The sequence below is a fragment of the Neoarius graeffei genome, chromosome 21 (assembly GCF_027579695.1).
Source record: "Neoarius graeffei isolate fNeoGra1 chromosome 21, fNeoGra1.pri, whole genome shotgun sequence".
Classification (NCBI taxonomy): Eukaryota; Metazoa; Chordata; class Actinopteri; order Siluriformes; family Ariidae; genus Neoarius; species Neoarius graeffei.
This window is the reverse complement of record NC_083589.1, coordinates 35,706,125-35,719,457: the sequence shown is the minus strand read 5'-3', so window position 1 is coordinate 35,719,457 and position 13,333 is coordinate 35,706,125. Positions and strand designations below refer to the sequence as shown.

At 43.4% G+C, this 13,333-nt stretch overlaps 1 protein-coding gene across 3 annotated transcripts in view; it reads right to left on the bottom strand.

The window, feature by feature from the left end:
• The window catches only part of LOC132869707 (kinesin-like protein KIF21A), a 157,054-nt gene extending 144,624 nt beyond the window's left edge, over window positions 1–12,430 (bottom strand). For all 3 annotated transcript variants that reach the window (XM_060903041.1, XM_060903042.1, XM_060903043.1), the window contains exon 1: window positions 12,162–12,430. In XM_060903041.1, the coding sequence (XP_060759024.1) occupies window positions 12,162–12,205 (44 nt within the window). In that variant the 5' untranslated portion in view covers window positions 12,206–12,430. The remainder of the gene's footprint in view (window positions 1–12,161) is intronic.
• Between the last annotated feature and the right edge of the window lie 903 nt (window positions 12,431–13,333).

Genomic DNA, 13,333 nt, shown 5'->3' with positions numbered 1-13,333 from the left:
GTGGAATATTCTTGAATGGCCAAGTCAGTCACCTGATCTCAACCCAATTGAGCATGCATTTCACTTGTTAAAGACTAAACTTCAGACAGAAAGGCCCACAAACAAACAGCAACTGAAAACCTCTGCAGTAAAGGCCTGGCAGAGCATTAAAAAGGAGGAAAAACAGCGTCTGGTGATGTCCATGAGTTCAAGACTTCAGGCAGTCATTGCCAACAAAGGGTTTTCAACCAAGTATTAGAAATGAACATTTTATTTACAATTATTTAATTTGTCCAATTACTTTTGAGCCCCTGAAATGAAGGGATTGTGTTTAAAAAATGCTTTAGTTCCTCACATTTTTATGCAATCATTTTGTTCAACCCACTGAATTAAAGCTGAAAGTCTGAACTTCAACTGCATCTGAACTGTTTTATTCACAATTCATTGTGGTAATGTACAGAACCAAAATTAGAAAAATGCTGTCTCTGGCCAAATATTTATGGACCTAACTGTATGTTAGGTCCGCATCGTGAAATACCGTGACCGAGGTCTTGAAAGTACTGACCGAGGCCCTCTGGGCCGAGATCGGTGTTTAAGGCCGAGGTCACGGTATTTCACCATACGGACCGACCTTAAGCTGGTAAATAATATATTTATTTTAAATTCTAACAGAAAACGAGAGCGCCTGAAAGGGAAAACCGAGCCGAGCCGCCATTTTGAATCCTCATTCACGGCTGTAATGCAAATTGCTTCCTCCTCGGTATACAAGTGCGCTTCCATGGCAGGAAAAAAAAAAAAACAACAACTACATTTTGCCGCCTATGTAGCCCCCTATTTATACAAATAGGAGTCATGCAGGATTCAGCCATGTTTTTGCTCGGCGTTAGCAACAGTTACAGGTTTTTAGCTTTCTCCTGAAATGTTTTATTTTATTTCTTCTTCCTCAGGGTAGTAAAACTCGCTTTCGCTGTGAAGACTGTCGTTATCACTATCCATGCTGTAAAATTAATGCTATTATGCTGAGAAATGCTGGCAAAAATTGATAAGATTTTTGATAATCTTATAAATAAAACTTATTAAAAAAAGATAAATGTTGACAAAAAATGCTACGTTTGTTGTTGTGAACGAGCGAGTCGCCAGAGGTCCGTAACCGGGGTCCGTATCCTACGATACGGACCCGCTTGCCAGCCAATCAGAGCGCAGGATTTGATGGAAACCGGACCGCGAAAAAAAATAGAGATTTATTTCATGGTTTTGGTTCTCCATGTCCCAGATGTAGCTTGGATGAAAAATACAAGTGGTGTATTTCCCAGTAAAACGCACTAGTCCATGGCTGTATGGTCATATTCAGGCACAGTCTGGTAACAAGTCCTATTTTAAAACTCACTGAGATTATTATAATTGGTGTGCGTAAATTAAAATATCCTGGAAAAAAAAAATCCATCTTGATGCATTATTTTAGCAACAAGCTAGCCAGCGATCTGTGAGGGGTGTTGTACATTTACCTCCTCAAATAGCAAACTGCACAGTCATTATCATAGATTTAACAAGTGAATATTTCTATATGTTGACTGACCTAAAGCAAATACTTGTGGAGACAGACAGTTATACAGTAGAACTCATTTAAACATAAGAAGCACTACTTCATTTACTTCTGATGCTATGAGCAGCCATGTTGATTTGATGTCACTCTATAAACTGGTCAGAACCTTGGAACTGAGAAGAACAGAAAACCAAGTTGGAGCAGGAATTTCAGGGTTTTTTTTGGCTTTTCCTGGTTATACGTTGAGAATTAAAAGTTGCAACCTTGAGCTGAAAGCAGCATTAGTCCTTGCTTAATAAAATGAGTGATGCAGCAGCGCTTTATTCCTTTAGTCTGTCCAGTTCTCTCACCTCCTCATCTGTACACGCCGATGACGTTTTTAAGCTTTAAACTTCACGTTAATACCAGCTCATAAATTACTAACTGGCTGAACCAAGTCTCTATTACTCAACACAACTACAGTGGTGCTTGAAAGTTTGTGAACCCTTTAGAATTTTCTATATTCCTGCATAAATAATAGGACCTAAAACAATCAGATTTTCACACAAGTCCTAAAAGTAGATAAAGAGAAACCAGTTAAACAAATGAGACAAAAATATTATACTTGGTCATTTTTTTATTGAGGAAAATGATCCAATATTACATATGTGAGTGGCAAAAGTATGTGAACCTCTCGGATTAGCAGTTAATTTGAAGGTGAAATTAGTGTCAGATGTGAGTGGGCACCCTGTTTTACAACCCCGATTCCAAAAAAGTTGGGACAAAGTACAAATTGTAAATAAAAACAGAATGCAATAATTTACAAATCTCAAAAACTGATATTGTATTCACAATAGAACATAGACAACATATCAAATGTCGAAAGTGAGACATTTTGAAATTTCATGCCAACTATTTGCTCATTTGAAATTTCATGACAGCAACACATCTCAAAAGTTGGGACAGGGGCAATAAGAGGCTGGAAAAGTTAAAGGTACAAAAAAGGAACAGCTGGAGGACCAAATTCCAACTCATTAAGTCAATTGGCAATAGGTCATTAACATGACTGGGTGTAAAAAGAGCATCTTGGAGTGGCAGCGGCTCTCAGAAGTAAAGATGGGAAGAGGATCACCAATCCCCCTAATTCTGCGCCGACAAATAGTGGAGCAATATCAGAAAGGAGTTCGACAGTGTAAAATTGCAAGGAGTTTGAACATATCATCTACAGTGCATAATATCATCAAAAGATTCAGAGAATCTGGAAGAATCTCTGTGTGTAAGGGTCAAGGCCGGAAAACCATACTGGGTGCCCGTGATCTTCGGGCCCTTAGACGGCACTGCATCACATACAGGCATGCTGCTGTATTGGAAATCACAAAATGGGCTCAGGAATATTTCCAGAGAACATTATCTGTGAACACAATTCACCGTGCCGTCCGCCGTTGCCAGCAGAAACTCTATAGTTCAAAGAAGAAGCCGTATCTAAACATGATCCAGAAGTGCAGACGTCTTCTCTGGGCCAAGGCTCATTTAAAATGGACTGTGGCAAAGTGGAAAACTGTTCTGTGGTCAGACGAATCAAAATTTGAAGTTCTTTGTGGAAATCAGGGACGCCATGTCATTCGGACTAAAGAGGAGAAGGACGACCCGAGTTGTTATCAGCGCTCAGTTCAGAAGCCTGCATCTCTGATGGTATGGGGTTGCATTAGTGCGTGTGGCATGGGCAGCTTACACATCTGGAAAAACACCATCAATGCTGAAAGGTATATCCAGGTTCTAGAGCAACATATGCTCCCATCCAGACGACGTCTCTTTCAGGGAAGACCTTGCATTTTCCAACATGACAATGCCAAACCACATACTGCATCAATTACAGCATCATGGCTGCGTAGAAGAAGGGTCCGGGTACTGAACTGGCCAGCCTGCAGTCCAGATCTTTCCCCCATAGAAAACATTTGGTGCATCATAAAACGGAAGATACGACAAAAAAAAAAAAAAGACCCAAGACAGTTGAGCAACTAGAATCCTACATTAGACAAGAATGGGTTAACATTCCTATCCCCAAACTTGAGCAACTTGTCTCCTCAGTCCCCAGACGTTTACAGACTGTTGTAAAGAGAAAAGGGGATGTCTCACAGTGGTAAACATGGCCTTGTCCCAACTTTGTGATGTGTCGTCATGAAATTTAAAAATCACCTAATTTTTCTCTTTAAATGATAGTTTCTCAGTTTAAACATTTGATACGTCATCTATGTTCTATTCTGAATAAAATATGGAATTTTGAAACTTCCACATCATTGCATTCCGTTTTTATTTACAATTTGTACTTTGTCCCAACTTTTTTGGAATCGGGGCTGTATTTAAAGAACGGGGATCTATCAAAGTCTGATCTTCACAACACACGTTTGTCATGGCACAAACAAAGGAGATTTCTGAGGATCCCAGAAAAAGCGTTGTTGATGCTCATCAGGCTGGAAAAGGTTACAAAACCATCTCTAGAGAGTTTGGACTCCACCAATCCACAGTCAGACAGATTGTGTACAAATGGAGGAAATTCAAGACCATTGTTACCCTCCCCAGGAGTGGTCGTCCAACAAAGGTCACTCCAAGAGCAAGGTGTGTAATAGTCGGCGAGGTCACAAAGGACCCCAAAGTAACTTCTAAGCAACTGAAGGCCTGTCTCACATTGGTTAATGTTCACGAGTCCACCATCAGGAGAATATTGAACAACAATGGTGTGCATGGCAGGGTTGCAAGGAGAAAGCCACTGCTTTCTAAAAAAGAGCATTGCTGCTCGTCTGCAGTTTACTAAAGATCACATGGACAAGCCAGAAGGCCATTGGAAAAATGTTTTGTGGACAGATGAGACCAAAATAAAACTTTTTGGTTTAAATGAGAAGCGTTATGTTTGGAGAAAGGAAAACATTGCATTCCAGCATAAGAACCTTATCACATCTGTGAAACATGGTGGTGGTAGTATCATGGTTTGGGCCTGTTTTGCTGCATCTGGGTCAGGACGGCTTGCCATCATTGATAGAACAATGAATTCTGAATTCTCATCTCATCTCATTATCTCATCTCATTATCTCTAGCCGCTTTATCCTTCTACAGGGTCGCAGGCAAGCTGGAGCCTATCCCAGCTGACTACGGGCGAAAGGCGGGGTACACCCTGGACAAGTCGCCAGGTCATCACAGGGCTGATACATAGACACAGACAACCATTCACACCTACGGTCAATTTAGAGTCACCAGTTAACCTAACCTGCATGTCTTTGGACTGTGGGGGAAACCGGAGCACCCGGAGGAAACCCACGCGGACACGGGGAGAACATGCAAACTCCACACAGAAAGGCCCTCGTCGGCCCCGGGGCTTGAACCCAGGACCTTCTTGCTGTGAGGCGACAGCGCTAACCACTACACCATCGTGCCGCCCCTGAATTCTGAATTATACCTTCAAATTCTAAAGGAAAAATGTCAGGACATCTGTCCATGAACTGAATCTCAGGAGAAGGTGGGTCATCCAGCAAGACAACGACCCTAAGCACACAAGTTGTTCTACCAAAGAATGGTTAAAGAAGAATAAAGTTAATGTTTTGGAATGGCCAAGTCAAAGTCCTGACCTTAATCCAATCGAAATGTTGTGGAAGGACCTGAAGCGAGCAGTTCATGTGAGGAAACCCACCAACATCCCAGAGTTGAAGCTGTTCTGTACGGAGGAATGGGCTAAAATTCCTCCAAGCCAGTGTGCAGGACTGATCAACAGTTACCGCAAACGTTTAATCGCGCTTATTGCTGCACAAGGGGGCCACACCAGATACTGAAAGCAAAGGTTCACATCTATTTTTATAGACTTGGAATCTACTTTTCAGACTTGTGTGAAAATCTGATGTTGTTTTAGGTCATATTTATGCAGAAATATAGAAAATCCTAAAGTGTTCACAAACTTTCAAGCACCACTGTATGCCATATCAAACCTAGGAGTCCAATGTTTACCATCTTCACCATTTCTATATCGGATTTCTCGTTAAGAACAACTGAGCTCACTAAAATGGTGAATGGAAAAAGAACCGCTTGCTCTTTTGTTTACAGGAGCTAAAACATTAACTGTTATTGAACTCTTCAGGAGCAGTTAAGGACTGTACTTATCCTCAGAGCTCTTGACCCAAACATGGCTCTCCAAATAGCAAATGCTTTTCACTACATTTAATCCACTGGCTACATTTCTAACACGGACTAAATCCAAGATACAATACACCAAAGACCACAATGCCTGCAAAACAGTAATTACAGCGCAAGCCGTAATTTATGTGACTCAAATCTTCATCTTTCCTTCAGTCTCATGTGCATAGGAGCTCAGTAATTATGGTTAGATTACAAGTTTAAATACCAGCACTAAATGATATTTAAGCATTAACCCTACACTATGATTTTTTTTTCTGCAATGTATATTGCTATTTAGGTGGAGAGTATATGCAAAATTTCAGGATATTTGCTCAGCCAAGTAGATCAGGATGTAGACACTGGCAAAACAATCTTCTTCTTCTGGCTGCTCTCGATTAAGGGTCACCACAGCGGATCTTTCATCTCCGTTGCTTCCTGTCTTCCGCATTCTTCTCTACCATTTTCATGTCCTCTCTCACCACATCCATGTATCTCCTCTTTGGCTTTCCTCATTTTCGTGTGCCTGGCAGCTCCATCCTCAACATTCTCCTTCCAACATGCTCTGCATCTCTTCTCAGGATGTGCCCATACCATCTCAGTCTCATCTCTCTTAGCTTCATTCTCAAGCTCTCCACATGTGAAAACGCACAGCACGCATGGCTCGAGCCACATTCACTGAAAATCCACCACCCATCATTTTGTGTCCCACTTGTGGATGTAGTTTCATGGCCTGGCTCGGACTCATCAGTCACCTCCGGACACACAAAGACAATCCAACACCTGCCAACTGAAGTCACGGTCATCTTCGACACCGAAGGACGAACAGCAACGTTCTGTCCGACCTTGTCACTCCCATCGCAAACCTTAACATCCTCAACTCTGCCACCTCCAACTTTGCCTTCTGTCTCTTCATTAAGGGTACGGTCTCCAATCCGCATGTTAGATTTGGCACGGTTTTACGCCGGATGCCCTTCCTGACGCAACCTTCTCCAATTTATCCGGGCTTGCAACCGGCACCAAGAGTATGCTTATGCACCCTCAGTGGCTGGATACACTGGCAAAACAATGCAAACTGGAAATAATCCAGACCCTCCAGGCTTTCGCGATGTTGCGATTTGCAACTTCAATACAAATTCAACCAATCCCCGCAAATTCAGTGCGGTGTTGCAATTATATCCAATCACCGCAACTTTCCCGCAAATTTGACCAATCGTTGGCGTCGTCTTGAGGTGACGTCGACAAACTACCTTCCACCTTACTTCCAGTGTTGCCAGATTGGGCGGTTTCTCGCCCAGTTGGGGGATTTCAAGTGTATTTTGGCAGGTATGAACATATTTTGGGCTGGAAAACGTCAGCAGTATCTGGCAACACTGCTTACTTCCGTGTCTACGTTCAAGAGAAGCAGCATGTGCGAGTCAGTGTTTATGTAGGCTTAAATTCTGTTACTGAAAGTGTGTTATGTTTACAGTGACGGACTGTGCGCACTTTACATGATTTTTTTACTTAATACAAGAAATTAATGGATGCCAACATTTTTGCCAAAATGGTATTTTATTTTCCATTGTTTAGGCAGCTTCAGCATCATACTGTGAGATTCTGTTCAAATTGTTGTTTTTCTTCTATGAAGCCTGAGCCATTTATTTTATTAGTTTATAATTATTGTTTAATTTAGTCTTCAGGAGAGACTGCCTGCACACAGTACTAGTATTAATAGTTTTTTTTCTTACATGAAAGCTGAGGCATTTATATTATATTTTAAGGTAACTTCATGTTGTGCTGTGAGGTTCTATGCACTTTAACTTTTGAACCAACAGGTGCATTTGGATGAGTAAAGCCTATTTTTCTGCATTTTTGTAGTCCTGGTAATCTTTTATATTGGTAAAGTTGTTTATAGGACCATTTCTCAGTGTCTTTGTTTTTTTAATCAATAGTTTTTCAGTAATAACTTAATATTTAACATATCACTCAATTTTAATCACAAAAAGAGAAAATCGCAACAATTTCTTGCAACTTTCACTTCCTCCCACAATGTAATCGCAACAAAAACCTAAAAACCACCGCAACTTTCATCGCAATTTTTTGGAAAACCCCCCGCAACATCAGACATTTTAGCCCGCAACAATCACAAAAAATGCCCGCAAAATCCTGGGGGACTGATAATCAAATGCATCAAGGCATTCCTTTGGCACAACAGTAGCATACTTTCCACTAGCACCCTGTTGACCAACAGTACCGGAGGCGGCCATTGTTAACCCGGGCCCCGACCGATCCGGTATGGTATTTCTCTTTTCAATCCACATGTTTGATTTGGCACAGTTTTACGCCGGATGCCGTTCCTGATGTAACCCTCTCCAATTTATCCGGGCTTGGGACCGGCGCCAAGAGTATGTTTATGCACCCCCAGTGGCTGGAGGATGTTAAGGTTTGCGATAGGAGTGACAAGGTTGGACAGGATAAGGAACAATCACATCAGAGGGACAGCACAGGTAGACAGCTTGGGAATTAAGCTAAAAAGAGATGAGACTGAGATGGTATGGGCACATCCTGAGAAGAGATGCAGAGCATGTGGGAAGGAGACTGAGGATGGAGCTGCCAGGCAAACGAAAATGAGGAAAGCCAAAGAGGAGATACATGGATGTGGTGAGAGAGGACATGAAAGTGATAGAGAAGAATGCGGAAGACAGGGAGCAATGGAGACGAAAGATCTGCTGTGGTGAGCCCTAATCGGGAGCAGACAAAAGATGATGATCAAGGTACTTGAGAGGGTTGCGTCAGGAAAGGCATCTGGCGTAAAACTGTGCTAAATCTAACATGTGGATTGGAGACTGTACCCTTAACGAAGAGACAGGAGGCAAAGTTGGAGATGGTGGATGTTAAGGTTTGCGATGGAAGTGACAAGGTTGGACAGAATGTTGTTGTTCGTCCTTCGGTGTCGAAGATGACCATGACTTCAGTTGGCAGGTGTTGGATTGTCTGTGTGTCCGGAGGTGACCGACGAGTCCGAGCCAGGCCATGAAACTACGTCTACAAGTGGGACACAAAATGATGGGTGGTGGATTTTCAGTGAATGTGGCTCGAGCCTTGTGTGCTGTGCGTTTTCACATGTGGAGAGCTTGGGAATGAAGCTAAGAGAGATGAGACTGAGATGGTATGGGCACATCCTGAGAAGAGATGCAGAGCATGTTGGAAGGAGAATGTTGAGGATGGAGCTGCCAGTCAGACGAAAATGAGGAAAGCCAAAGAGATGCATGAATGTGGTGAGAGAGGACATGAAAGTGGTAGAGAAGGACGCAGAAGACAGGGAGCAACGGAGACGAAAGATCCGCTGTGGTGACCCCTAATCAGGAGCAGCCAAAAGAAGATTGTTTTGCCAGTGTCTACATTCTGATCTACTTGGCTGAGCAAATATCCTGAAATTTTGCACATACTCTCTACCTAAATAGCAATATACATTGCAGGGGAAAAAATATCACATAGTGTAGGGTTAAAGTGCATATACTGGACCAATTTTGTTTGTTTTTTAATATGAAAGTGTGTCCCTTTACACACTCATCCAGAAGGGTAATTTTGCACAAGGCCATCTGTCTACAGCTGAAAAAAATAACAAAACGCGTCTGGAAAAATCCCAAGGGAGTCTGGAGCCAGATTCGTGACGTCACCTGCGGAAGCGCCAGCAGGCTGCGCGAGCTTTGCATGGTTTCAGTGCGCAGCCTGTGTAGACCAAGCGCTCCCATTTCTCTCTCATTGTCCGGTCTTTTGGGAAACGATGAGTATTAATCCCATCATGACTGGTGTTGCTACACCCTCCTACGATACATCTGTTAACCATTTTAATAATTACACGATAACTTTGAAGAAATTTGCAGAAAACCACCAGGTCGTTTTCTCATAAACAAACCAGCACTGACGTAGGACTCAGAGGGAGGCGTCCCGCACGCAACGTCACCAAAATCAATGTTTGCCAGGAAATCCAAATGGCAAGTTTTTTCAGAGGTGGACCAATTCGCCTCAAATGGCTTGACTTCAACTGAATTTTTCTGGTATTGTGCAAAGTAAAAAAAACTGCACAAAATGCAAAATCTGACTGATATTTGACCAAAGTTTAATATAAAATAGGAGAATTACATTGATCTTGCTCCTGAATTTACCCGTGATGTGCACTTTAATGCTTAAATGAGACCGAGATGGTATGGGCACGTCCTGAGAAGAGATGCAGAACATCTCGAGGCGCATGAAAACGAGGAAGACCAAAGAGGAGATACATGGATGTAGTGAGACAGGACATGAAAGTGGTAGACAAGGATGTGGAAGACACGGAGCAACGGAGACTAAAGATCTGCTGTGGTGACCCCTAATCAGGAGCAGCCAGAAGACCGTTTTGCCAGTGTCTACATTCTGATCTACTTGGCTGAGCAAATATCCTCAAATTTTACATATACTCTCCACCTAAATAGCAATATACATTGCAGAAAAGAAAAAAAAAAAACCACAGTGTAGGGTTAATGCTTAAATGAGACTGAGATGGTATGGGCACGTCCTGAGAAGAGATGCAGAACATCTCGAGGCGCATGAAAACGAGGAAGGCCAAAGCGGAGATACATGGATGTGGTGAGACAGGACATGAAAGTGGTAGACAAGGATGTGGAAGACACCGAGCCGAAAGATCCGCTGTGGCGACCCCTAATCAGGAGCAGCCAGAAGAAGATGATGATTGTTTTGCTAGTGTCTACATTCTGATCTACTTGGCTGAGCAAATATCCTGAAATTCTGCATATACTCTCCACCTAAATAGCAATATACATTGCAGGGAAGGAAAAAAAAACCCCAAAATCACAGTGTAGGGTTAATGCTTAAATGAGACCGAGATGGTATGGGCACGTCCTGAGAAGAGATGCAGAACATCTCGAGGCGCATGAAAACGAGGAAAGCCAAAGAGGAGATACATGGATGTGATGAGACAGGACATGAAAGTGGTAGACAAGGATGTGGAAGACAAGGAGCAACGGAGACGAAAGATCTGCTGTGGCGACCCCTAATCAGGAGCAGCCAAAAGAAGAAGATTGTTTTGCCAGTGTCTACATCCTGATCTACTTGGCTGAGCAAATATCCTGAAATTTTGCATATACTCTCCACCTAAATAGCAATATACATTGCAGGGAAGGAAAAAAAAAACAAAAATCACAAAGTGTAGGGTTAATGCTTAAATGAGACCGAGATGGTATGGGCACATCCTGAGAAGAGATGCAGAACATCTCGAGGCACATGAAAATGAAGGCCAAAGAGGAGATACATGGATGTGATGAGACAGGACATGAAAGTGGTAGAGAAGGATGTGGAAGACACGGAGCCGAAAGATCCGCTGTGGTGACCCCTAATCAGGAGCAGCCAAAAGAAGAAGATTGTTTTGCCAGTGTCTACATTCTGATCTACTTGGCTGAGCAAATATCCTGAAATTTTGCATATACTCTCCACCTAAATAGCAATATACATTGCAGAAAAAACAAAAATCACAGTGTAGGGTTAATGCTTAAATGAGACCGAGATGGTATGGGCACGTCCTGAGAAGAGATGCAGAACATCTCAAGGCGAATGAAAACGAGGAAGGCCAAAGAGGAGTTGCATGGATGTGATGAGACAGGACATGAAAGTGGTAGAGAAGGATGTGGAAGACATGGAACCGAAAGATCCGCTGTGGCGACCCCTAATCAGGAGCAGCCAAAAGAAGAAGATTGTTTTGCCAGTGTCTACATTCTGATCTACTTGGCTGAGCAAATATCCTGAAATTCTGCATATACTCTCCATCTAAATAGCAATATACATTGCAGGGAAGGAAAAAAAAACCCCAAAATCACAGTGTAGGGTTAATGCTTAAATGAGACCGATATGGTATGGGCACGTCCTGAGAAGAGATGCGTAACATCTCGAGGCACATGAAAATGAAGGCCAAAGAGGAGATACATGGATGTGATGAGACAGGACATGAAAGTGGTAGGGAAGGATGTGGAAGACACGGAGCAACGGAGACGAAAGATCTGCTGTGGCGACCCCTAATCAGGAGCAGCCAGAAGATGATGATGATGATGATGATGGAACTCCTTTGTCAACATAACCTGCATAAAATAGATAGATATAGATTTTACTGATCCCAAGCTGGGAAATTGTTTCGTTACAGCAGCAAATTATCAGACATACATCAAGAAAAAGACACACTGTACAATATAAAGCAAAATTTAGATTAAAAAAAAAAAGATCCCAAGAACAAACTGACTATACAACAAAGCCTGAGGCTGGATCTCCATGGCTCCCACTGCCTATACAGGAGACAATAAAGCTCGTCTCCACCCTTTGTAGTGCACGACGGTCCGAATAAAAGGCGGTTGAGGACGCAGCCCGAGCTGAAGCGCCTCCAGACTGGGCTTTCCGGCCGAATAACAGGTACATGGCGACGAGGCGGTGCTTAAATCCGCATCAGCGGGGACATTTGGGACTGCAGGCCTACCTTAAAGCCACTCGGACACAACTTTCATCCTGCCCGCTCGTCATGATCCAACAGCGCGCGCGTCTTCCTCTTTACCGGATTAAACAGGTAACTACAGCAACAGCGGAGGAGGTGGAGGTGCTTCTCTTATTCCGCCATACTGCTGCTGCTCCTTTTCATGATTCGGGTTGTTTTTATAGTTTTATAACAAATAAATAATCACTCATATTCAACCCGGCGGCTTCCGGTCCTCAGCACAGCGCGAGCTCGGACTGAGCCTCAAACCGCGCTCGAGCCGAGTCAGTCAATTTACCCAGTGGGCGTGTCTTCACCAGAGTTAACCGTCATCAGGCCACGCCTTCCGGTCTGCTCGGTCACAATAGGCCACTGATTGAATCTGAGGGCGCAAAAACCATTGTTTTTTCATCCCCTTTGTAGGGATCATGGAGGCATTTGAGACTCAGCCGCTCATTCTGATTATCTCATCTCATTATCTCCTTCTACAGGGTCGCAGGCAAGCTGGAGCCTATCCCAGCTGACTACGGGTGAAAGGCGGGGTACACCCTGGACAAGTCGCCAGGTCATCACAGGGCTGACACATAGACACAGACAACCATTCACACTCACATTCACACCTACGCTCAATTTAGAGTCACCAGTTAACCTAACCTGCATGTCTTTGGACTGTGGGGGAAACCGGAGCACCCGGAGGAAACCCACGCAGACACAGGGAGAACATGCAAACTCCGCACAGAAAGGCCCTCGTCGGCCACGGGGCTCGAACCCGGACCTTCTTGCTGTGAGGCGACAGCGCTAACCACTACACCACCGTGCTGCCCTGCTTTCTCGGAAATGTAGGAGAAAATTTGCTTGATTGATTGAGTTTATCTCTCTCTCGCTCTAAGGAAAGACTGCACATGCTTTTACCCTTCAAGAACATTTCCGAGATTGTAAAGTCATAAATCTCTGAGAAAACAATCACATGCTTACCTGCTGCAGTGCTTTCTCGGAAATCTCATCTCATCTCATTGTCTCTAGCCGCTTTATCCTGTTCTACAGGGTCGCAGGCAAGCTGGAGCCTATCCCAGCTGACTACGGGCGAAAGGCGGGGTACACCCTGGACAAGTCGCCAGGTCATCACAGGGCTGACACATAGACACAGACAACCATTCGCACTCACATTCACACCTACG